The following is a 26,208-nucleotide window of genomic DNA, read 5'->3' as shown; positions in this document are numbered from 1 at the left end:
TTCCCCTTTTCCTTGTTTTTGCTGTTTAATTGTCCATACTTTATCTCATATCCTGCCTTTGGTATACTTCATGATCAGTTCAGTTCAGTTCAGTCACTCAGTCGTGTCTGACTCTTTGCGACCCCATGAATCGCAGCACGCCAGGCCTCCCTGTCTATCACAAACTCTCAGAGTTTACTAAAACTCATGTCCATCGAGTCGGTGATGCCATCCAGCCATCTCATCCTCTGTCGTCCCCTTCTCCTCCTGCCCCCAATCCCTCCCAGCTTCAACTACTTTTAAAGGCAGATCCATTTCTGTACACATCACCTATCCCATCCATGAAATAACTCTACAAATTTTTCTTAATCGCATAAGCTATTTCCTTCTGAACTGGAAATGCCTTTATCTAGTTGCTCAATAATGAATACAAATGAAGCTCTCTGCTTTTGGGGGAACTTCTCCACCACATTCAACTATCACAAGTTTTTTGTTTTAAAAAATTCTTACTGATGCTACTTGCACAAACGAATCACTAGTCGACTAGTTTCACACTTGTGCGATCTCTGTGCCTCTGGGGTGACAGAGTGTCCACTTTCCTTCTTTGCTTGAAGGCAGCCATTGTGAGAGCATTCTCTTCTTGCCTGTCTTAGAACTAGAGTCAGGGGCAGTTGGGACCTGGGAGCCACATCTCCCCATCGTATTACTTTTGCTGTAGTTTATTAGATGAAGTCATAGGTCCTGCCCACACTCAAAGGGAGAGGATTTTACAAGAGCCTGAGTACCAGAAGGTGGGATTATGAGGGCCATTTTAAAGTCTGTTCACCATAGGGAAGAGGCAAAGAAACGGGAAATTGGCCCTTCAGTTTCCGGAGAAATGAGTCCTGGGAAAGAGTGTCCACCAGCAAGAAATCCTTGTCAATTTCCCAAGCTTTTCCAATACTTTATAAACTTCAGATTTGTTCATCTGAAAAATGGTCCTCTTACTGGTATAATTTTCAATTTCTTGAATTATAAACGTATTTTTAACTTTTGGGCCATCAATATTTCTATTTCCATAAATCATCTGTCCATAGCTTTTGTTCACTTTTAAAAAACTGAGTTACCTCCAAAATGAGATATCACCTCACACCAGTCAGAATGCCATCATTAAAAGTCTACATATAATAAATGCTGAAGAGGGTGTAGAGAAATGGGAACCATCCTGCACTATTGGTGGGAATATAAATTGGTGCAGCCAATATGAAGAACAGCATGAAAGTGAAAGTGTTAGTAGTTTAGTTGTCTCCAAGTCTCTGTAACCCCATGGACTGCAGTCCACCAGACTCCTCTGTCCATGCAATTCTCCAGTCAAGAATACTGGAGTGGGTAGCCGTTCCCTTCTCCAGGGGATCTTCCCAAAACAGAGATCAAACTCTATCTCCTGCATCGCAGATTCTTTACTGCCTGAGCCACCAGGGAAGCCCAGAGGACAGCATGGAGGTTCCTTAAAAAACCAAAAATAGAGCTGCAATATGATCCAGCAATATCACTTCTGGGCACACACCCAGAAAAGATGAAATTTCTAACTTGTAATGATGCACGCACTGCAATGTTCCTAGTAGCACTATTTACAACAGCCAAGACATGGACACAAACTAAATTCCACTGACAGATGAATGGATGAAAAAGATGTAGTACATATACACAACGGAATATTACTCAGACATAACAAAGGAATGAAACGTTATTTGAAGCAACATGGATGTACCTAGAGATTATCATACTAAGTCAGAGAAAGACCAATATCATATGATATCATTTATATGCACTGCTGCTGCTGTATATACCCCTAAAAAATTGATACAAATGAACATAGAAAATAAATTTATGGTTACTAAAGGGAAAAGGTGGGGGCAATGTGAGGGAATAGATTAGGAGTTTGGGATTAACTGACACACACTGCTGCTGCTAAGTCACTTAAGTCGAGTCTGACTCTGCGACGCTATAGACAGCCCACCAGGCTCCCCCGTCCCTGGGATTCTCCAAGCAAGAATACTGGAGTGGGTTGCCATTTCCTTCTTCAGTGCATGAAAGTGAAAAGTGAAAGTGAAGTCGCTCAGTCGTGTGGGACTCTTAGCGACCCCATGGCCTGCAGCCTACCAGGCTCCTCAGTCCGTGGGATTTTCCAGGCAAGAGTACTGGGGTGGGGTGCATTGCCTTCTCTGACACACATTACTATGTATAATATAAATAATAAGGACTTACTGTATGGCACAAGGAATTATTTCAATTAAAAAAAAATACCTCGAATGCCTTAATGATTTCAGTTCAAGTCGCTCAGTCGTGTCCAACTCTTGGCAACCCCATAAACCGCAGTACGTCAGGCCTCCTTGTCCATCACCAACTCCCGGAGTTTACCCAAACTCATGCCCATGGAGTCAGTGATGCCATCCAACCATCTTATCCTCTGTCACCCCCTTCTCCTCCTGCCTTCAATCTTTCCTAAAATCAGGGTCTTTTCAAATGAGTCAGCTGTTCGCATCAGGTGGCCAAAATAATGGAGTTTCAGCTTCAACATCAGTCCTTCCAATGAACACCCAGGACTGATCTCCTTTAGGATGGACTGAGTTGAATCTCCTTGAAGCCCAAGGGACTCTCAAGAGTCTTCTCCAACACCCAGTTCAAAAGCATCAATTCTTTGTCGCTGTTTTCTTTACAGTCCAACTCTCACATCCATACATGACTACTGGAAAAGCCATAGCCTTGACTAGAGTTCTTTATATAATAGTCTCTATATTGGTCTTTTATCTCATTGCCATTTAATTTTTCTTAGTTATCCCTTGTCATAAAAAATCTGTTTACAATCTGGAAAAAAGATAAATCTATAAAATCTTTCCCTTTACAGCTTTTAAAATGTTGTAGAGAAACTTTTTCTACCCTATGGTCACAAATTTTCATAAATTTTCATTAATACTTCTAGAACTTTGTTTAACATTGGGCCTTAAACTCCAGACGAATTAATTTTAGTGAATGGCATAAGGTAGGAGTCTATTATTTTTAATTGCTAAGTAACTGTCCTATTCCTATAAAAGGGTTAGTCCACCAGTTTGAAGTAGCTTTATCACATACATAAGGGTCTGTTTAAGATCTCCAGTTCCTTTGAGTCCATAGTACCACACAATTTTACTTGAAATCTTCCACAACTATCTGCCACAATTTTACTTGAAATCTTTCCAAATCTACCACACAGTTTTACTTGAAGACTTCACCAAGACTTCACAGGGGGTAGAGTCTCATTTAACAACCTGTTATCTACAGATGTGAAATCTCAGCCTTCCCTCTAGTACTCTCAAGGTCTGGGCAAGAGCCTCTAGCCCTTGGACTCAGGTGTGGGGCAGGGGAATGCTAATTTGCAGTGATTGAATTCACATGTCCTTACTCCCCTTTGGCCTTTATTCCCAACAGAAATCAAGCTGGACATCAGTAGCCTGAATGCTATTTATTGAAAAGAGCAGGGAAGAGGGAGTACAGGTACCCCAGGGATGGAATGGAACAAAACAAGCAGTACAAGTCTGCCTTCCGCTCAGCAGATTCTCCTGTTGCCCCACTGGGCCATCTTGTTGTTGATAGGCATCTTAAGGAAACGGTCAGACTGCATGTAGGTAGCTATTTTCTCCAAAGCCTGAAGGGAAAGCACACCAAATCTTATAAAGACTCTAACCCAGGCCAAAAGACCCATTTCAAAACAGTAGCACTCGCATGCTGCCTGACTCCACCCCCATGTCCCTCATCCCCACCACTTCTTATAGACAGTGCCTTCAAGGTATAGAAGTCAGGGCCTTCCCAAGACCTAAAGGTTTAGAGGTGTCCAACCACTGATCCCTTTAGGCAAAAGTTGTTGTTAGGCAAGAATATACAACAACGGGGTCCCTCGAGGGCCCAGGGCAGCCTGTGTTTTTTAAGAGAAAGGTGCAAGGGGCATCACCTCAAAACGGCACATGAAAGCCTTCAGATTCGGAAATTCATCCAGGCACTTGGGCTCAAACATACGGTTCTGATCTAAGACATCATAGGTGAGGAAATCCACAAAGGTGAGCTACAGGGACAATAAGATCATCAGGTCTGCGGAACTCATTATACCTGCAGAGACAGAAAAGGATCCCCTCCCTTTCCTTTCCTGTCTTCTACCTTTTCCCCCGCAAACCATGAGTATTTCCCCAGGAACAAGGAGAACTGTTTCAGTTGTCCAGGTAGCTGTTCCAAGTACTGAGGCTTCAGCTTTTCCTGGGGGAGAAGTAAAAGCAAAAGTGAGAACAGCTGCCATATCTCCATGAATCAGGGCATGGGCCAGTGATGGACACTTAGCAGCCCTTTCTCCAGGTGCTTTCCTCTCCATGCCTTCAGGGTGAGGTGGTAGATGGAAAGGAGGGATGTGGAAAGAAGGGCCAACACGACTTACATGACAAACAACCCCTCCAGAAATAAGAGTTCTGTTTCTTATTCTGACAGGCTTGCTGGGAAGGCAGCAGCAGGAGAATGGGGCAGATTTAACCCCTGAGAGTTCCTAAAGGCTCCTTTTCTAGATGCCTTCCTGTTCAGGAAACTCACGTGGTCAAGGTTGTAGCAGAGTTGTACCAGCTGCATGCGAAAATCCATTATCTGGTTCTCCATGATGTCCACTCGAATCCTTTCCTCTTCAGTGTCACCGCCTGTAGGCCAGATGACAGGAAATCACCCTTGGCCTTATCCATTCCCAGGGGAGCAACCCTCACATCACCAGCCCTACCCCACTCACACATATTGTGCTTGCGGGCGATGTAGCGCAAGATGGCATTGCTCTGGGTGAGCCTGTTCTTACCATCCACGAGATAGGGCAGCTGGAGAGAAAAGGAGAGGCCAAATGAGCAACCTGGCTCTCTTTTGCCTCCCCGCCTCTCTCTCCTGGGAAAGAAGACTTGCAGGGAAGAGAACAGTAGAGAGAAAATGCTGTGTTAGGAGAAAGAAGAAAGAAAGTAAAAGGTAGCAACTGAGTCTACACTTGATTCTAGACAGGGGTGCTTTACTGTGTGTGTTTTTGCGTATGGGCATGTGTACGCTATGCACTTTTTCTCTGAATAAGGCTTTTAAATGCATAAAGCAAATTACACATATAACATAATTTATATAACATTAAAAGAACAAAATTGTAAGAATAATATGTGCCTATGAATGCATTAAATAACAAGATGTAATTTCTATCATACTTTCAAAGTATGGTAAGTGTAAATAATATTTATTTATAATATTTGCAGCACATGCAATATAAAAATACCCAGTCACAGGCTTGGCTAATAATCAAAGTCACATTGCCTACATTCACAACAGAAGGAACTGTTAACTTTCAGCTAGTGGTTAGTAGAAATGCAAATGTAATTTTTTCTTCATCCAAGTATAAGGACCCTCTGCACTCTATCGAGAGGAAGAGCCCTTATTTTACAAACCACTAGAGTAGAGAGGAAAGGAGCAAGGATATAGCTGAAGGCCTTCCCTTCTGCCCCCTCTTCTCCTAAAACCACCTACGTTAGGAAAGTCCAGGTCTAGTTTGAATTTCACATCCAGCCACTGGCTCTTATCATAGTCAGGAGCTGTAAGAGAAAGAATGAAGTGGGATCCAACCAGCTTAATATCCCCCTGAGGAGCGTGGAAAGATTTAGGAACACACCCTAATTCAAATTCCTCACAAGCCTGCTAAGTCGCCTCACTGTGGCCGACTTTTTGCGATCCTGTGGACTCTAGCCTGCCAGGCTCCTCTGTTCATGGGATTCTCCAGGCAAGAACTGGAGTGGGTTGCCATGCCCTCCTGCAGGGGATCTTCCTGACCCAGGGATCAACCCCCCCCTCCCCCCAACCCCATCTCATGTCTCCTGCATTGTCAGGCGGGTTTTTTTAGCGCCACCTGGGAAGCCCAATACCTCACATACCCAGACCCCAAAGCTTAGCCATTACCATCAGTGTTAAGGCAGAGTTGGGCTATGGCACGAGGAGAATTCCCAGCTCTCTCCCCACACTAAACACAGCAGAGCGCTCCCAGGTGACTGGTGGCAGAAGTCCCACCCGACCTTGGCGTGATGCCACCCTCTGGGCTCAAGAAGGCAGGAACGGTTGGAAGACCTGCTCGGCTCAGCGCGGCGTCGCACTGGCACCTACTTAAGCATTACCTTCCCCGCACGTGTATCTCTTCTCTTCATAGCATGTATCCGTGAACTCCAGGAGCATGCGGATGGCGTGCGCCAGCTGATGGGTTGGGGGAGAAGGGTGGGGGTGGGGGAAAGCTTTCGGTCAGCAATTGCGCAGTTCCCCGCCCCCAAGCCCCAACATCCTCGACCCCTCACCCGCCAACGTCCCTGCTAGGGCTGCCGAGACACCGCATCCCGCCGGGATGGGGTGGTTAAGCAGCTCCCGAGACCTACCCCGGGCTGGCTTGCTGCCCTCAGCCCCTCTCCCCCAGGCCAGCGTCTCCAACGGCGGGGCAGGGGGTCGGTCTCCGCGGCCCCGGAGCTCGCAAGGGGCCGGCCGCGCACCGTTGCGCAGCGCGGCGTAGGCGGTTTGGCCTCGGAGACCGCCAAGAGGACCCCCCACTACCTCCGCGTCAGTCTCCCAGACCGAGCGGCTTAGCCGCTGAGACCGCACTCACCCCGCGAATATCCCAGTAACCTAGAACCATTGACTTTGACGAAGCCATATCGAAACCGCCCGTGTGCCTTCGCGCACTGGTGGTAGATGGCTACCGGGAGGGGCTTTATAGCCGACGTAGGTAGGGGGTGCCAACGTGCGCGCCCTGACTCCGCCCCCCCCGCCCCTCCCCCCCCCTCCCCACCCTCCGAGTGTCCGCTTGGCCGCGTGCCCGCGCGATTTCTGCGGTTCCTGGCGTTGGGGGAGGATACTCCCGAGGCTAGACCTGTGAGGAGAACGGCCGGGCCCTGTGATTGAATCTCTGTTCTTTCCGCGCGTAAAGCCGCACTCTGTTTAATAGTTCAGTTAGAGTGGGATGGGGCTGAGCCCTATCAGTCCAGGCCATGAGGACCCTGCTACCCTAGTTGCCATAAATATTTATCTAGTGGGGATGGGAGGTTTGGGGGAAAGGGGGCAAGCAGCAGGAGTCGACAGAGGCTGACCATCAGGGAATCGCTCTCTTTGGCGTGTGCATGGAGTGTGAGTGGCGAGGAGTTCTGAGCTACTGGGTAGGGGCCTGGCCTGGCCTATGCAGCACGAACACTTAGAACACAGAGCCCCTAAACCCCTTAGGCCCGGCGTGGGAAAACACATTTCCCCCTAGTTTGGGATGAAACTTTTTAAAAGGACAGTTCACTAAAAGAAGAGAGGAAAAAAGTACAAATGCATTGGGACAGATGAATTTATAATGTTTGGATTTCTCCTCCTAAAATAACAGACCAGTCACAAATTAACTTGGGATATAAGACTAATGCTTATTGAAAACCTATGATATGCTAGTCAATAGCCTAGGTATTGCATGAATGCTAGCTAATTTATTCCAATTTAAGCTTCACAACAACTTTGTGAAGTAGCTGTTACGCCAATTTCATAGAAGATTAGCGAGGCGTGGAGAGGTGGGGTGAGTTGCCTTTCTAATTTCAAGTGTCCGTGGGTGGCCTAGAATTCAAAACTAGGTCTGTGTAATAGCCCGACTTGTGCTAGATGCTCTGCACTTGGATATCCAAACAGTCTCACCTCATCTCAGTCTTTGCTGGGAAATCTGGGGAGCCCTGGGTTAAAATACTTTTTTACCTGGTTCTGGAAGATTTCCCTGTTTCTAGGACTTCTTCAGCTCCATGAAGCCCCAGAAGACAATGTGTCAATATCGCTTCTCCTCATTCCCCCAAATTAACTTTGCAGGTTAACTTTTGCTCTGTACAGTCAAACCTTAAGGGTCTCACCTTTGTTCTATTTTGTGAGGGAAAGTGTTTGCTTTCTTATTCAGTGTTACCAGCTAGGAGAGATGATTTTCTGAGGCCAGGAACTTGAGGGAATGAGATAGGCAGTCAAAAAATAGGATATTTTGGCAGTGTTAGGGTCATGGACAGATTCAACTGAGTGACTATAAGATCTTTTCTTCTTTTTTTATTGCAGCATAACTACTTTACAATGTTGTGTTAGTTTCTGCTGTAAAACAAGGTGAGTCAACTCTGTGTACATAGATCCCCTCTGTCTTGGGCCTCCCTCCCATCCCACCCCCATCCCAGCCCTCTAGGTCATCCCTGAGCCCCGAGCTGAGCTCCCTGCATTACACAGCAGCTTCCCACTACTGTCTGTTTTACACATGAGAGTGTATATATGTCAATGCTACTCTCTCAGTTCGTCCTACCCCCTCCTCCCCCACTGTGTCCACAAGTCCATTCTCTACATCTGTGTCTCTATCTGTGCCCTGTAAGTAGGCTCATCAGTACCATTTTTCTAGATTCCATATATATACATTAATGTATGATATTTGTTTTCCTTTGTATGACAGACTCTAGGTGCATCCATCTCACTACAACTGACTCAGTTTTGTTCCTTTTTATGACTGAGTTCTAGTCCTTTGTATTTATGTACCACAACTTCTTTATCCATTCACCTGTTGATGGACATCTAGGTTGCTTCCATGTTCTGGCTATTGTAATAAGGGAACATCTTAAGGACTCTTAAGGGGCCCTTAATCCATATGTATATCAAACCTTATCTGCAGGCTAACTGAATGATAGTAGAACCTCTGTTATATAAGGAGGGGAGTCTTGTGACTGTTCTGAGATTAAAGAAGGCTATGTATCCTAAATATTAGAAGCCACAGATAGTTTAGACTCTTCACCTAACATTTGAGAGAAAAAAGAGCCAGAGAGTGAAATGACTTGTGCTGAGTTCACATAGCCAGTCCAATGTTCCCTATGTTCCACCACTAAAGAGACAAGCTGGGGAGGGGGGCTCAAAATTAGCTCACTGCAACAGGAAGTGACAGAAGTACTAAAAGAGGAAGTTGCCAAGTAGAGCCTGGACATGCTTTTTAGTGTGACTTTGCATCATCAGTCGTGTGGCTGATCAAAACCTGCAATTGTCAGCCTCAGTACTCATTGCTCTGATGTTCTGCCCTCACCTGTACTGGGTGTCTTGGAATATACCAGGAGAAATGTACACAGAAGGATAAAGATGTCGAGTATAGCCTTATTTTCAAGTTTATTCAGAAATTAAGGAGAGTTGGGCCATAATCATTGAATTCTAACTCTGCTCCAGTGAATTCCCACTCATAGTCTGGCCCAGTGATAGATGTAGGGCTGCTGCTGTTTCATGCCCTATGTCCCAGCTCTTCCTGATTCTCTGCCTTTGGCCTCCACCAGGGCCAGAGGAAGCTGCAAGAGAGGCACACGACAAGCTTGAGGATACCTTTATTGGGGAGGAGAGGGTCTAAACAGAGTCCTGACAAATCTAAGCATAAATGCTCTAAGCTCAGGAGAGAGATGCAATAAATAGGTGGCAACTGGGGAGACCTCTCCACACAGCGAGAAGGGGCACGGTTTGTCTCAGCCTCTGGTCTTGTTCATCCTCTTTGCTGTGTGAGCTGGGGTGTGGGGTTTGCTGCAACCTGGGGGCTTGGAAGAGGAATTCTCAGGGCTCTAAAAGAGTATCAGATCCGCCATCTTGCTTGTGAGAAAGTCTTGGTCTTGGAGGTGTCTGAATTGCTGCCTAAGGGCTTATCTGAGGAAAGAAAAGGTGGAGGTGAGGCCAGTGCCAGATAAGGGACCCCAGAGCTCATGCCAGCAGTCAGTTAGGAGCTGCAAGGTGTGCCTGTCCCATGAAGTCAAGCCCCTGGGGGATCGTCCTGCACCAGACCTGCCACAGTGAGTGCCGCCCCAGGGTCGGGCGCGCTGGCTTGCCCACCTGGCACTCTCATGCTCACTCAGGGAGCAACCCATATTTCCAGCAGGGCTTGGGACCCTTGCGTGTCCTCACCCCCAGCATCCTTCTGACAGCCTCCAGCCGTGCCAGGACCCGGGGGGCGTCCTGTGGACACAGCATCTGTAGCTCTCCGGGTCTCATGTGAAGCAGCTGGCTCCCCGTCATGGACCCAAGGGTCTTCACGGTGCTAGAAACAGAAATAGCAGAAACCGTCAGTGGTGGGGTGGAAGGACCCAGCCCTGGGTATCTGGGTGGAGAAGGGGCTGTTTGGGCTTGGAGGGCTGGGCTGACAGGAGAATTCACAGAAAGAGTGTCTGGAGGTCAGGGAGTAAGACAAACATACTGGCTTAAACCAACTCCATAAACTCCTGGGGTTGAAGGGACAAGTGCCCTGGAAGAGACACTTGTTGGTGGGGGGGCGGTCCACAAGTTATTGGCCCCCTTTACAGAGGTAAAGCTGTGGGACTTGGCACTCACACAGTGGAGAAGTTCTCTGCCTGTAGCCAGGCTGTGACCTCCTCAGGCCTTGAGCTAAGTCGAAGCATCGGAGCCTAGAACCAGGGGAAGTGGGAGTCAGAAGCCATCTCATCTCAGAGCCACCCACAGCCCCTCTCATCAGGGTCCCTTCCCCGGGCTTTCATCAAATCATGTGTCTCACTCCATGGTTTGCTTGTCCGACAAGCTTAAGGCTTGTTCTCTGCTCTGGCCCCACAATAAACTCGGCAGACAGTAAGCACGTGATGATACTGATTCAGTTGAACCAGGGCTAACTCCTCCACTTGTCAAAGAATCCTCCCTGCCCCCACCTCCGATTCAGGCTTTGTAGCTTCTGAAGTCTAGGCATGCTAGTACCCGAGTGGGTGACTCGCTCTGACTCCTGCTGGCTCCCGACTCTAGGGGCTCCAGGATGTTGCTGGGGATATAGCCACTCTGTCCCGTTGCATTCTTCACCAGCCACCACCGCTTGCTCTGGTCCAGAACCTGCCAGGGAGTCACCAGGTCAGTGCGAGCCTCTCTCCAGCCAGCCTTCCCCTCCCCCACCGGACTTTCTCTCGGGGAGCTTCCCAACCTTCCTTCACCTTCTCCAGGCCAATCCCTCCACCCGCCATGCTCCCAGTAGCTCCCATCAACCACCAACCACCGCCTCCTTTTCTCAGCTCAAGTCCATGCCTCACCTCCAGTACCTCTCCCTGGACCACTGTCAGTTCCTGTGGGTTCCTAGCTTCAAACTCATAGAGGACTTGCATTTTCAGGGCTGGCTTGACAGATCCGGGTCTGGAGGGTACAGGGCTGGGGCCATGGTTGTGTGTCTCCTCTTGAGCAAACTGCGAGGTGCTCCTTAACCTAGGGCTTTCCCCACTAGCCCCCCAGAGACAGAGTCAGGATGGCTGGAGAGTGGGGCCTCAGAGATCCGGCCCCTGTCTCAGCCCCAGATCTCTCTGTTTGGAGTCTAGCAATGACTTTTGGGGTTTCCACAGAGCCTGAGGGCAGGTCACTGTTAGATGGACTTGGGGTATGGGTTTCTATAGGCAAAAGAGATCTAGATGTTGCTGATTTCTCAAGACTCTTCTGGCAGTGGAGTCTTCTGTATCTGAGCACTCCTTTGAGCACTTCATACTCAATCTCTGAGAAATCAGCTATGTGTGGGGAGTACTGAAAGAAGAGGGATTGGAACCTAGGAAGGTAAAAAACTGCTTTTTCACCCAAAGTAGGGGAGAGATGTGCTTGTATGTGTCTGACTAAAAGAGAGCCTAGAGGTCAGTGAGGTGTAGAATCTGCAGATCCACAGGATCAGCCCAGTCCTTCCCTCCCCAGAATCACATGGTCCTGACAAAGCCCAGGGCATACCGGATGGAAGTAGGGTCTTGGTATCTTGAGAACGCCTGTAGGGGCAGAACAAAGTGAGAGCAGGATGTCAGCTGCATGGTGGTAGAGAGCAGGGGTGTGAGACCACAGACCCATCTGCATACAGCTGCCTCATACCCCCTCGCCTGTCTGCTTTCCACACAGAACCCACCTACCACTTAGGTGTCATGTGACCATGGCTGGACTGAGATGATGGACACTAGCTAGAGTCTAGGGCTTTGATTTGGGCTCTGTGCTAAGCTCCCCTTACCTGGTAGGAAGTTTCTGGAAGCTGCCAACCATCATAGAATGTGGGTTGGTAGGGCGGGGGCTCGCTGCCTGTCCAGTTGGCCCTAGGGAAAGAACAAGGCTGAGTCCACTCTGTGCCAGACTGTGGGATGTGGAGAAGGCAGAGATGACAGCACCTGGCCTGGGGGATCTTCTAGGTAATGGAGAAAGTGGCCCATGTGCACAGATGAAAGGCCCCAGGACACCCACATAGGAGCGAACAGCTAAGCATATACAAATCCCAGGGTGCGGGTATCTGTGGGTCAGCCTCACCTCTGCCCGTGAAAGTGCAGACATATCAACACCCTAAGAGATGAGTACTTTAACTCACTGTTGCGGGTTTGAATGAAAGTGGCAGAACTGCAGTGTTAGGGCTGGAAGACATTCTTGGGGTCTAACCTGTTTCAGTTCCCCAGCACCAGATCTTTCTTTCTAGCTGGTTCGTGTGTGGATCTCCCCCTTGTGATCACCACAGAGCACTCTGGCTGGCTCTAGGGTGGGGGCTGGTACCTGCCTCTCAGCCTGCCTCCTCACCCATTGCCCAGGATGCCAGAGGAGCAGCACTGCCTGTGGCCTCCAGGCTGGCTCTGCTTGCCTGCCGGGGGAACGCGGAGTGCCCTCCTGGAGGAAGTCTCTCCCTGCCTCCCAGAGACAGATGTGAATGCTGCTTCTTTGCGCTGTGCATACACATTCTGAATTGCACATGATTCCCACTTATCTCTATTTCTTACTGTGTTGATCTCCTTGATAGCTGTCTCCAGAGTATAGTGCACAGGGGACAGAAGAGGCAGTAAAGTGAGTCGCTCAGTCATTCCCAACTCTTTGAGACCCTATAGACTGACTGTGTAGTTCATGGAATTCTCCAGGCCAGAATACTGGGGTGGGTACCCTTTCCCTTCTCCAGGGGATCTTCCCAACCCAGGGATTGAACCCAGGTCTCCCAAATTGCAGGTGGATTCTTTACCAGCTGAGCCAAAAGGGAACCCCTAATAAATATTTATTCAATGGGGACAAATTATTCCCTCTTTTGAATCTTTTTTATTGGCTCCTTTTCTTTCTTTCTTTCTTTCCTTTTTTGATGTGGACCCTTTAAAAAACCTTCATTGAATTTGTTACAATATTGCTTCTGTTTTGTATTTTGATTTTTTGACGAGGAGGCAAGTGGGATCTTAGCTTCTGGACCAGGGATAGAACTCTCTCCTCAGTGCATCAGAAGGTGAAGTCTTAACCACTAGACTGCAAGGGAAGTCCCCATTAACTCCTTTTCTTTGCCTTAAAAACATGCTCAAGTCTTCCCTTGACTCTGTTACTATGCTTTTTAAGATGCCATCCTATTACCTTCAGTTTAATTCAGTCGCTCAGTTGTGTCCGACTCTTTGCGACTCCATGAATCGCAGCACACCAGGCCTCCCTGTCCATCACCAACTCCTGGAGTCTACCCAAATCCATGTCCATCGAGTCGGTGATGCCATCCAGCCATCTCATCCTCTGTCATCCCCTTCTCCTCCTGCCCCCAATCCTTCCCAGCATTAGGGTCTTTTCCAATGAAAAGTATTGGAGGTGGCCAAAGTATTGGAGTTTCAGCTTCAGCATCAGTCCTTCCAATGAACACCCAGGACTGATCTCCTTTAGGATGGACTGGTTGGATCTTCTTGCAGTCCAAGGGACTCTCAAGAGTCTTCTAAAACACCACAGTTCAAAGTATCAATTATTCGGCGCTCAGCTTTCTTTACAGTCCAACTCTCACATCCATACATGACTACTGGAAAAACCATAGCCTTGACTAGACAGAGCTTTGTTGGCAAAGTAATGTCTCTGCTTTTAAATATACTATCCAGGTTGGTCATAACTTTCCTTCCAAGGAGTAAGCGTCTTTTAATTTCAAGGCTGCAGTCACCATCTGCAGTGATTTTGGAGCACAAAAAAATAAAGCCTGACACTGTTTCCACTGTTTCCCCATCTATTTCCCATGAAGTGATGGGACCAGATGCCATGATCTTAGTTTTCTGAATGTTGAGCTTTAACCCAACTTTTTCACTCTCCTCCTTCACTTTCATCAAGGGGCTTTTTAGTTCCTCTTCACTTTCTGCCATAATGGTGGTGTCGTCTGCATATCTGAGGTTATTGATATTTCTCCCGGCAATCTTGATTCCAGCTTGTACTTCTTCCAGCCTAGTGTTTCTCATGATGTACTCTGCATATAAGTTAAATAAGCTGAGTGACAACTTACAGCCTTGACGTACTCCTTTTCCTATTTGGAACCAGTCTGTTGTTCCATGTCCAGTTCTAACTGTTGCTTCCTGACCTGTATACCGGTTTCTCAAGAGGCAGGTCAGGTGGTCTGGTATTCCCATCTCTTTCAGGATTTTCCACAGTTTATTGTGATACACACAGTCGAAGGCTTTGGCATAGTCAATAAAGCAGAAAGAGATGTTTTTCTGGAACTCTCTTGCATTTTCTATGATCCAGCTGATGTTGGCAATTTGATCCTCTGCATTTTCTAAAACCAGCTTGACCATCTGGAAGTTCACAGTTCATCTTTATCAAATTTTTTGAGGATGTGTCCATATGCCCTGCCTACATTTTCTTACCTCTGGATCTTTCTTTATTCCTTACCTCATGACTTTTACCTCTGCCATTACTCTGTTGAAACTAGTTCTTCTAAAGCCCTGATTATTTCTGACTGCCAAATCCAAATGGCCCTGTATGATCTGTATCCTTCTATTCTATTACCACAGAATTTAGTGTCATTTGTAGTTTGGGGCCAGTTTGCTTCAAGAGAAATAGTTTGAATAAAATTGCCTGAAATTTAACTCTTTTGAAGGTTTTTACATCTCTTTTGTTAATTCTGTTCTCTGTGTTTCTGTCTTTCATTTCATTCATTCATTAATTTTTGGTTGTTTTAAGAAATGAGAAAACATTTCAGGGTACACCTGACTTTAATCTTATATTTAAAATGATAAGCAGAAACAGAAAGTAGAATAGAGGTTACCAGGGGCTGGGGAAAGAAAGGAATGGGTAAAGAGTTTTGTTTGGTTGTTTAATGGGTATAGAGTTCCCATTTGGGATGTTGAAAAAGTTCTGGAAATGAATAGGGGTGATGGTTGCTCAATATTGTTAATGTACTTAATGGTATTGACTTAAACACTTAAAAATAGTTAAAATAAATTTTATCCTATGTATATTCTACCACAATAAAATAAATAGGTTATGTTATGTTATATTTTATGTCTTTAGATGAAATGGACACAGAAGTCCTTTAATGGGGCTGAACTGAAAAACAAAACAAAACTGCTCATTAGGCAAAAAGATTCCTAGAACCATTGGCTTTTCCCCCAGTTGATTTCTCTTTCTAAAACCCTGTTCTGTCTTGGTTTTCATGCTTCTGCTTTTTTGTTTCCCCGTTTAACTCTCTGGGATTTCTCTTTGCCTCCTTTGCCTCCTTATCCCTGTTTCTTTGTGCCATCTCAAAGTTTTCCCAGGCCCGTCTCTCGTGGGGAGAGCAGGCTGTGTTTGTTAAAGGGAGCTCTGCTCACTTCACTGCAGTGCTTACCTCCAGGGGGTCCCAGCTATCCCTTCTGTACTGACTGTTCTCAAACCCTGTAGCCAGGTTAGACTCCTTGCAGGGCCAGGCCACCCAGTCTCTGCAGACACCTCAGCTCAGGGTATCCAAACTGATTTCATATCCCACCCCCACCCCACCTGCTCCCATCAGCTTGGCCTTGCTGCCCAACTGCCTGTGTCACCGTTCCACCCACATGAAATATCTCTTCTCTTAGCTCCTCTGCCAGTTGGTTGCAAATTTTATTGATGTTACATTTGCAGCATCTCTTACGTCAGTAATTGTTAAAATCTGGGCTGCATTGAGACAAAGTTTTCACTTCGTCCTTGACAAAAATGAGAAAAATTTTAGTAGAAGGTTGCCAGTGCTTCTTTCTTGGGAAGAATTGTTCTATTTTCTGAGATAATGCTTTTCTGCAATGGTGGGTGATGGTAAGTGTGTTGGTGTTTTTTTTTTTTTTTCCATTGTGCTTAGCCTAATTAAAAGTTGGAAACTCCAGGTAGATTTCCCTGATTTGTTTTGAGATATTTCATAGAGTAGAGGTTACCAGGAGCTGGGGAGTGGAGGAATGGGTATAGTTTTAATGGGTATAGAATTCATTTTAAGATACAACATAGAGCTTGTCACCTCCTGCCCTACACCCCCATGTTGCTTGCCTCTGATTCATTCAGGCCTTATTGTCACTTACTGGCTGGTGGTCCAAGCTATCCCCAGCCCTTTCCAGAGGTTATCCTCTGACGGGCTTAGACAGGACTGCAGCAGCTCGATTGCCTTGGTGGTGAGGAGGGGTGAGATCACTCGGGCTGCTAGGCCAGACTCAGGACACTGGGTCTGGATCTGGGGAAGGATGAAAAGTGTCAGGAAGCCTGGGCTTCTTCGGGGGCAGGAGTGGGCAAGGGCTTGGGGTCCCTGGCTTCCTACTTTGCCCCAGGCCGGCTCCTTCCTGCCCTCACTGGTGTCCTTGGCTCCAACCCCAGCGCACCTAGTCTGCTGAGAGGTACTTCCTGGGCAGAGTAGGGTAGTGTCTTGGGGTCAAGCAAGAGGGTGTGCTGGGGGTGAGCAAGGAGCAGACCCGTACCTCCCTCTGCCCCCTCCCTCCCACCCTGACCTGTCTCATCTTAACTTCAGCACGTCCCTCTGTACCACCACCCTCTTCCCCACTACCCCCACCACCCCTGCCCTGACTCACGGACTCCAGAATTTTGAAGATGATGTGTACGAACTCAGGGGCACTTGTATCCTGCAACCTGGTAGCCAGCCTTCCCTGAGGACACAGGGTGGAGCCTGTCACCAGCCTTCCTCCCACCCCACCTTCACCAGGACCCCAGGGCCCCATAACTGTTCTGGGCCTTGGTGGGGAGCCTGGCATTCTCCCAAAGTAACCAAGAGTGGGGAGGGACGGTTCCAGGGGGAGATGCTGGAGCAGCATAGGATGTCCATGGAGAGAAGAGAGAACAGGATTGCTGGGGGCGGGGAGAGGAGAGGGAGAGAAGGGGATTGTTGAGGTGGGGGAGGGGAGGGAAGGGGCAAGAAGAGCTGGGAAACGTGGGGAGTCACGTACCAGGAGGTTGAAGCTGTACTTGATCTTCTGGAAGCAGTCGATGTATTGTTCCTCTGTTATCTCTATAGCAAGAAGGGGGTAGATGGTGAGTCATGTATCATCCCAAGACTTCCCCCCCTCCCCCAAACCCCAACTCCTCTCCCCTGGCCCTTCGCACTCACCTCCCTTATTCTTTTTATTTTTCTTCCTGCGATTCTTCTTCTTACTGGTCTTTGACTGGGCCTCGTCCAGCTTCCCCACAAACATCTCGATGTCCCTTAGGACATGGTCCAGCACCTCCTGGACCCCAAACAACCCCTGGCTGAGTGGGCAGTTAGACCTGCCCTGGAACTCCCAACCCTGCCCCCCTCCACCACAAGCCTGAGCCTCAGGCCCAGCCCAGGGCCTGACCAAGCCTCTGTGTCCCCTCTCAGGCCAGGCCCTGCCTTGGTCGATCTGGGACCTGGCTCCTTGAGGTGATGGAGACAACTGCTGTCCTCCCTTTGGCTAGACCGCAAAAGCCTCAACAAGCCCAAGACAGTCTGCAGTTACCTTATCCCATTTTGGGTCCTCAGGGGATGGGGACCTCCTTGAAGGAGACAGCAAGAAGGTGCTTGACTCTCGGACGCTGGTGCGGAATGGCAGGGGCCTCGGAGATGGTGGTGGGGTGTCTGCAGAGGAAGAGGACCATGGCCCAGAACTTCTTTGATGGGGACCTTTCCTCCCACTGGCTCCCACGCCCAAACTTACCATGCTCTGGGCCCATCAAGTAGTGCTGTTCGGGAGGGGGTCCCCACTCCAGAGGAGGCGCCGGCTCCTTAGGGAGCGGCCTTTCCAGAGGAGGCCCCCTCCACTGGTCCTGGTCTGAGCGAAGGGCTCCAAACCGGGGCCTGTGAAGGGCATGACAGGGCCACAGCTTTGACTGGGTTCTTGGGGCAGAGGCTCTGCCCACACTTCTGCCCCAGGACCCAGGGGTACCACTGTCCCTCTCCAGGAGCCCCACTAGCTCTGCTCCCGCTGCCCCTCTCCAGGAGCCCCACCAGCCCTGCCCCCTGGTCTCCATCCAAACCCTTCCCTGACTCTCCCCTGCGTCATCGGCCTGCCCTCCGGGACCAATTGGTCCCATGTCAGTCTCTGAGGATAGTTTCCAGTGGCCCCTGGGCCCAGCACCAGTCCCTTCCCCAGGCCCTTTTGCGCCCTGCTTCCAGCCTCGCCACTCCCCAGGTCAATGTCTGTGTTATTGGGCCACAGGCCCCTGAGCTCCCCCAGGTGTGCGGCAGAGTCTAGCCCACCCAGACCTGAGCTCCAGGGTTCTGCAGGTGGGCTGGGGCAGAGGCTGCCTACCTTTGCTCTAGCTCCTCCTCCAGAGCCTTCTCCAGGCTGGTCTTCAGTCGCTCTGCCTGGAGGAACCAGCAGTCAGACAGGCTTGGGGGATGGGGGAGGGGAGGGGTAAGGTAGGGGGTGGTGATGGTTATTAGATCTCACCCCCACTTCCTGGCACTGGAAAAGCAGAGTGCTAGTGCCTCGCAGTCCCGAATCCTGCACTGTGATGGACAGGACAGAGTTGTAGGAGCCGGTGTTGAGCGCCACGTCCATGACCTTGATGCTGTCCAGGCGGTAGGACTCTAGCTCCTCCTGGGTCAAGCAGAGAGGCTGACTGTGAGGTCGCTGAGAGCCCGACAGGTCCCTAGCAGCTCCTGACCTGGGTTGCTCCACCTTCCAATGGCCTGGGATGGGGTGTCCTTTCCCCTGACCCCTGTGCCTCTATCTCCTGTTTCTTCCTAGCCCTGGGCATGTATTGTTGAGGGGGGGGGGGAGGTGGCTGCCATGTGGGGCATGGTGGGATGGTGTTCATGCCCAGAGGCTTGCTTTCCCACAGCCCAGGTTAGCTATGACCCCTGACAGGGAATGGTGGGAGGCTGACCTTGGTCTCGATGTCCAGCAGTTGGAGCCAGCCATCCCTGACCTGCAGGAGCAAGTCCTGGCTCCACACCCGGCCCTGAGCGTCCATCTCCTGCAGCTTCTGCAGAACATCCTTGGGCTCTTGGACTCTCTGTGTCCCCAGCTTACATGTCATCAGGTGCTGAGGGGACAGGAGGAGATGGGCTGGGAGAAGGTTTGGAGGGGGGGCTCACAGGTGGGGATGGAAAGGGCTGGGGGTGGGGGAAGGGCAGCAGAGCAGGAAGACATGTCCCTGGCATCCTCACTGGGGAGGCCCCAGGCAATCCCCATAAAGCAGTCTTCAAGAGACAATATGAGGGCTGGAGGCAGTCAGGCTAGGATGGGGCTCCCAAGGTGGGGACTGATGGGCTGTAGGAGGGGGTTTAGAACTCTGGAGGAAGGACAGTCATGGCCTGTAACAGTCTGCTGCTGCTAAGTCGCTTCAGTCGTGTCTGACTCTGCAACCCCATAGACAGCAGCCCACCAGGCTCCCCCATCCTTGGGATTCTCCAGGCAAGAACACTGGAGTGGGTTGCCATTTCCTTCACCTGTAACAGTCTAGATGGTGGTAAATATAGGAACGGGGCGTGGGCTTCAGCTATCCAACAAGTAAGTCTCAACTTCTCCAGGTAGGATACAGAATGCTCAAATTCTGTCCCCTACTTTTCTTTGCTCTCTTTGAGAATCACCCACCCAGCCTGGTCCATCTCTTCCCTGACCTAGCCTTCCTGTCTCTATACCTTTGCTCATGCTGCTCCCCACGCCCAGAATGCATGTCCCATTTCTGAAAATCCATTAACTCCCAGTCTCTCAGAAATAAGTCAAGCCCACCACCCCTCTCCCTGATTATTTCTCCAGGGAGAAATATCACTCCAGGTCCATACTGACCTCAGTCTCCACTTAGGCCCTTGTCCCCTGCTAGTCTGATCACAAAGGCAGGGTTTTGCTGTTATTCTCCCTCCTCAAGGATACCCTTCGCTTCTACCATCCTTGTTCAAAAGTCACAGTCCTGCCCCTTGTGCTCCCCTCCAGGTCCTCGCTGGGAGGATGCCATCTGCCTCCTGCCCCTTGACCCCACTGCCCTGCCCTGTCCTCTGCATAGCTCCCAGCTCTTCTTCAAGTTCACTTGGCCAGCATATTCAGGAGCCCTGATATCATGAGCAAATGCCCTGGCACTCTGGGCATGCCTCCCCTGCTGTTGCCTCCTAGACCTAAACAAAGCTATTTCCCAATCCTCATTCACTCCATGAAGCCCAGGGATCTTAGTCCCAACTCATCTGACTTGGGGAAGCCTGACTTCTTCCAGACGGTTGCTCCAGCATCCCTCCCTGCCTTTTTTCGGGGTGACTGCTAAATCTACTGCTTCCCCGGGGGTGGTTTCTACCCAGACCCTCAGCCTGATGCAGTGTCTGCTCTTCCCTGCCATGCCCTTCCAGCCTGAGCTGTCACGTGGTGTCAACAGCTGTCCTGGCAGCTAGATCTGGCAGTGCCAGTGTCGTTCTCCCAGGCAGCGCCTGAGCCTCCATTTCCAGGCTCCAAGCCCAGCACAGGGAGCTCAAGTCCAGATGGCTCCCCTCTCAGATAGTGGCCCTTTCAAGTCCCTGCACAAGGACCGCTGGCTGACCTCACACATTCTGTCCTCCAGCTGTACCAGATCCTGGGCAAAGAGCAGTTTCTTGGGGCAGGGGATAAGCTAAGAGACAGGAAGGAGCGGGATCGAGTGGTGGCAGGTGACTCCCGGCCCTTCCCTCTGCTACTTGGGGATGGGATGTCTACTGGCTTATCTTCCCCTGCCCACGCCCAGCTGCCCTGTCCTCTCCTGCACTTAGCAAATGCTTAGGTAGGCTTGCTGGACCCGAGCCCACCTGCTCTGACTGGGTCAGGCCACTGGCTTCTCTGGCAGACTTATCTCAGATATCTGCTTTTTGTCAGGGTGGGGGGCACATAGAAGAACTTGGCTTCAATCAGGAAATTGTATGGGGCCCTGGGGTTACTCACCTCCACCCTGTGCTGCAGGTGGGTGGGCTCTAAGGCGATGTTCTGCAGGTACTCCTTCCGGTGCACTGCCGTGGCAGGAAGCAAGGGGGTGAGGGCAGAAGAAGGAGTTGAGACAGGCACAACTATAGGGGGCGGTCAGTGTGGGGAGGGAGAGACTGGAGGCAGGGGGTTCAGGGAACCCAGAGGGAGAGAAGGGGACCACTTACAGTAAATGGCTCTGCTGCTTGGCCGGGACATGCTGACGCTGCTGTGATGACTCCCTAAAACCCAAACTGAGCAGAAGAGACAGCGATCAGGCTGGGGAGAGGGAAGGGCAGGCAGAGCTGGGTGGGAGAGCCGCTGTCACAGCCCATCCCTGACCTGGGTCTGGGGCTTAGACCACAGGTCTTTCTGGATCTGTCTCCAGTCGTTCCCTCTGAAGGAGCCCTCCATCCTGGCTGGGCCTCAGAGGCCCCCAGGCAGGCTCTCAACTTCCCATTATTTGGCCAGTAACACTCATCCTGATGGGCCCAGGGAAGCTGTGTGGACAGGCACCTGGGACCAGATCCCATCCTGGGCCCGAGTGTGAAAGGTGCTGGATGGGTGTGCCTGGCTTCTGGAGGGGAGGCATGAGGGTCAGCAGCCTTCCCTGTCACAGCAAGCCTCTTGTCCAAGCCTGTTTCAACTCTGCAAATTGGGAGGAGGCCAGTGTTGGCTCTTATGCTGGGGAGCCACTCAGGAGGGGTGTACGTGTGTGTGTATGCACACACATATGTTTGCACGTTTATGATGGAGCTCTGTAGGATGTGTTAGTGACTTGTACTTCCCTAAATGTCTTACTAAATCTGCTCTGTTTGCCTTTCCATACTCTGAACCCTCTGCCCAGAGCCCCTCTCCACCCAACCTTGTAAATTCCAGCTCAAGGGAATAGATGTTTTTTCCAAAGAAGACATACAGATGCCCAACAAGCACATAAAAAGATGTTTAACATCACTAATTCTTAGAGAAATGCAAGTCAAAAATCACAAGAAGCTATCATCTCACACCTGTCAGAATGGCTATTATCAAAAAGGCAAGAAATAAAAAATGTTGGTAAAAAAGAAAAGGGAATCTTTGTGCACTGTTGATAAGTAAAATGTAATGTAAAATGGTGCAGCCACTGTGTAAAATAGTGTGGAGACTCCTCAAGAAACTAAGAATAGAATAATCATATGATTTAGCAATCCCACTTCTGGTTATTTATCTAAAGAATATGAAAACATTCACTGAAAAATATATCCACACCCCTATCGTCATCATGGGGGCTTCCTAGGGGCGCATTTGTAAAGAATCTACTGGCCGGTGCAGGAGTCCCAAGGGATGAGGGTGGATCTCTGGGTGGGGAAGATCCCCTGGAGAAGGAAATGGCAACCCAGTCCAGCATTCTTGCCTGGAGAATCCCATGGACAGAGGAGCCTGGGGGGCTACAATCTGTGGGGTTCCAAAGAGCTGGTTGTGACCGAGCACATTCGCAGGCATGTTCATCCTGGCCTTTACAAAAGCCGAAATATGGAAACAACTTACGTGCCCATCCACACGCGAATGGATAAGGAAGATGTAGTGCATACAAAGGAATATTAGTCAGCCATAAAAAGGTGAAATCTTGTCATTTGCAATAGCATGTATGGACCTTGAGGGTGTTATGCTAAATGAAATAAGACAGAAGAAGACAGACAAATATCGTATGACTCCACACTTAGGTAGAATATAAGAAACAAACAAAACAAAATAAACGAATAGACCAAACCAAATGAAAATAGAGATAACAGATACAGAGAACAGGGTAGAGGTTACCACAGGAGAAGGGGCAGGAGGGAAGGTGAAATGGGTTAAGCGGATCAAGTGTGTGATGATGGTCAAAGTAAATTTTGATGGTGAGCATGTTATAGTGTGTACAGAATTAGAAATATAATGTTGTACACGTGAAACTTATATAGTGTTATAAACCAAGGTTAATGCAGTAAAAAAATAAGTTAAAATAAATATATTACAGTTTAAGGATCACCTCCTCATTGAAGCCCTCCTTGACCACCCCACTCAGTCCTGCCCATCTTCCTAAACCAAGGTTAATGCAATAAAAAAATAAGTTAAATATGTTACAGTTTAAGGATCACCTCCTCATTGAAGCCCTCCTTGACCACCCCACTCAACCCTGCCACACCTAGTCTTATAAGTTCCTCTCTAACAACAGCACCACCCCGGTTAGTGCTGTGAGCCTAGTGTCAAGTGCCTTATGAACTTTATGTCATTTAATTTTCACTACCATCATTTATGCTTCCCTGGTGGCTTAGGTAAAGAATCTGCCTGCAATGTGAGAGACCTGGGTTCGATCCCTGGGTTGGGAAGATCTTCTGGAGGGAGGGCATGGCAACCCACTCTGGCATTCTTGCCTGGAGAATCCCCATGGACAGAGGAGCCTGACTGGCTACGGTCCACGGGGTTGCAAAGAGTCAGACGTGACTGAGCAACTAAGTATAGCAGCGCACAGCACCATCACTTGTACTTTCTTGATCCTATGTGCTGGGTGCTGTTCTACAGATGTTACACCCAACAACGCATTTAATCCTCAAAACAACCTTGCTGGGTGGCTACTGTTATTACCCCTTTGACCAGATGAGGGTGATATGGCGGTTCAAAGAGGATAACAGGTCTGAGATCACAAGTAAATATTTTATAGAGAATGAACTCAGCTGGGCCTGGCTGCAAGCTCCATGCTTTAACTGTTTATGTATGTGCCTCTGTCACTGGGCTGTGCCCTCCTGAGAGTAGACTTATGTTGCCCCTGCTGTTCCCCCAGTGCCTTCCTAGCATGGAGGGAGTCTAGAATACACACATACATTGAAATGGAATGGAGGTAATTGAGATGCGTGGGGGTGTGGCGGGAGTTAGCTGAGTGTGTGGGTCAAGGGTATGTGTTAGTTTAATGATGTGTGTATGCATCATGGATAGGTGTCAGTTCTGCGGGTGTCCTTGCATTTCCGTGATGCATCTGAGTTGTACAGAAACCCTGGAATATCCTGGGCAAAGTATCAGAGAGCAGCCCACGCCCCTGTAACTAGGACTGCTATGAAAATAGCAGAAGATCTGATAAGATGACTCAGTGTTGGGGAAGTGAGTTTCTAGTAAACAAGGGATTGTGTATGAGTCTGTGTTTTCCACGTTTGGGAGGATCCCTTTCCTCTCCAAGGGTAAAGGGTTCTAAAAGCCTGCTCCCCCTCTCCCCAGCTGTACCCCACAGGCTGCAACACTTCCTGCTTCTAGATCCAGAAGATAAGAGAAAATGAACTTTGTTTCTGTTAGCACCCCTCCCTACCTGCCAGCCCCTTCACACAGGATGGTCCCTGTGGGTTTTATTGCAGCAAAACAGAAATGAGTGAACAGCCTGTGGCACATACCAGCCAAACAGCCCTACAAGAGTTAAACAATCTTGGTTATTCTTTAGCTGTTACTAGTAACAAACACTTGTAGCTGGACTTGGACTTCACAAAGCTGATTACTCTCTGACTCCATATAGATTATACTCAGCACCTGGCATTCTTCTCCCCCTCCACTCTCTTGTAGCATTCTGCATTTCAGAAAGAAGGTCAAGGGCTGATAACTTCAGGAACACAAGACCCAGTTGCTGAGGTGGTTGATGGCAACTGTGGCCGTTTTGAAATGTTGCAAAAGAAAAAGAAAATGCAAGACCTTCAAGAGGATATAAAACCTCTCCCTATTCCCGAGAAAGGGGGGCATAGTTCTTGAGACACTAGCCTGCTGTGTTTCCCTTTTGCCTGGCAAAAATAATAAAGCTATTCTTTTCTGCTTCCTCCAAACTCTGTCTCCTTATTTCTATTTGACATCGGTAGACAGGGAGCCAGGATTTTGGCAACAATCTCTCTTGGCAGGTCCAAGCATCTACTGCTCCACATCGCAACAACGAGGTGGAGTAGGGATGGGGGATGAAAGGTAGGGGGTGGAGGAATGGGGTCTGACTTTGGTCTGTCTTGCCTTCTGGGAGGGAGGTGGATCTGTGGCAGCCCAGTTTCCCCATTTATCCCCCAAGTTTAGGGAATGGAGCAGGGAAGAAGTTCATGTCTGCATCGTGGGCCCTGGAGAGAAGCAGCCCAGAGATGCTGCTGGAACCCTGCCTACTCCACTCTGCTCCCTGGCCTGCTAGCCTTCAGTCGAGTCCCAAGCCCTCCTTAGGGCCGCCACATCGAGAATGGGCTGGAGACCCTGGCCTGGGAAGCCACTGAGCTGTCCCCACTATGTCGGAACCTCCTGCGGTTTGGCTGGGCCCTGATCTTCCCGAGGGCCAGGCCCTTACCTGGGCTCCAGTGAGGCCTGGAGGCTGGTGCCCCCGAAGGGGCAGGTGTCTGAGCTGGTGCCCTGGTGCTGGCGGTGGGAAGACGGTGGCTTCTCTGCTAGTGGTGCAGTCCCGGACAGGGGCCCTATGGTCAGGTGAGCCTTGAAGCAGGCCGGTCTTATGGTGCGGAGGGCAGGAGGCAGCCACACCTGTGCTCTTTGGACTCTTGGCGGGTGGGGCGGCCTCCAAGGCTACCAACTGCTCAGTGCCAGAGCCCAGGCCTGTGGCCGCGCCTGCGCCGACAGGTGTCCCTAGCTTAGACAGAGCCCCTTGCTTCCGGGCTTCCTGCTTGACTTGCCTCTGCCGTTAGCGTGCATTCCCCTCTTCCCCCTGCCTGTGGGTGCCTCCCCTGAGGCCCCAGGTCAGCCTCAGGCACTGGGGCAGGGAGCAGGAGTGGACATCCCAGGCACAGGTGGCAGAGGTGGACCCAGGATTGGGGGCGATGTGGGCTGGCATGTGTGCCTGGGTGTGCTGCCCATGGGGGTGTGTGGTCATGGGTGCCCAGGTGGTGCCTGTGAGAAGGATGTGGGGCTCATAAGAGTCGATGGGGGCTGGGAGCTGGGACCCTATGGGCATTAGGTGGAGGACTGAGATTTCTTCCCAGCAGGGCCCACCTCATCCTGCCTCTTCTTTCCCCTCTGGCCCAGCAGGGAGCCCTTCCCTCATCATTCTTGCTTTTCCACACTTTGCTCCCCACCCGACCCTATGCCCTCAGACTTCTGGTTGAGCCTGGGCAGCTTCAACAGAGATGGGAAACTGAGACGCCCCTCTGTCCCTGGTTGT

General features: G+C 49.7%; 2 protein-coding genes across 2 annotated transcripts; both read right to left on the bottom strand.

Annotated features, from left to right (window-relative positions):
* Positions 1-3,445: 3,445 nt before the first annotated feature.
* GSTM3 (glutathione S-transferase mu 3) lies at positions 3,446-6,764 on the bottom strand. Its single transcript, XM_065927428.1, has 8 exons — positions 6,635-6,764; positions 6,159-6,234; positions 5,521-5,585; positions 4,757-4,838; positions 4,570-4,670; positions 4,150-4,245; positions 3,947-4,057; positions 3,446-3,643 (listed from the first exon to the last, which is right to left on the bottom strand). The coding sequence occupies exons 1-8, from the start codon at positions 6,680-6,682 to the stop codon at positions 3,545-3,547; spliced, it is 678 nt and encodes a 225-aa protein (XP_065783500.1). The 5' UTR covers positions 6,683-6,764; the 3' UTR covers positions 3,446-3,544.
* A 2,427-nt stretch (positions 6,765-9,191) lies between these two features.
* On the bottom strand, positions 9,192-25,543 carry EPS8L3 (EPS8 signaling adaptor L3). The gene is made up of 19 exons (XM_065927418.1): positions 25,387-25,543; positions 21,266-21,331; positions 21,060-21,124; positions 19,045-19,203; positions 18,606-18,755; positions 18,465-18,520; positions 17,871-18,010; positions 17,673-17,791; positions 17,303-17,420; positions 17,142-17,203; positions 16,770-16,844; positions 16,269-16,417; positions 12,002-12,083; positions 11,734-11,768; positions 11,061-11,244; positions 10,738-10,866; positions 10,363-10,436; positions 9,940-10,072; positions 9,192-9,684 (listed from the first exon to the last, which is right to left on the bottom strand). Exons 2-19 carry the CDS (start codon positions 21,294-21,296, stop codon positions 9,673-9,675), a joined length of 1,773 nt encoding a protein of 590 aa, XP_065783490.1. The 5' UTR covers positions 21,297-21,331; positions 25,387-25,543; the 3' UTR covers positions 9,192-9,672.
* Positions 25,544-26,208: the final 665 nt, after the last annotated feature.

The sequence above is a fragment of the Muntiacus reevesi genome, chromosome 1, assembly GCF_963930625.1.
Source record: "Muntiacus reevesi chromosome 1, mMunRee1.1, whole genome shotgun sequence".
NCBI lineage: Eukaryota > Metazoa > Chordata > Mammalia > Artiodactyla > Cervidae > Muntiacus > Muntiacus reevesi.
This window is presented reverse-complemented; position numbering and strand designations above follow the sequence as displayed.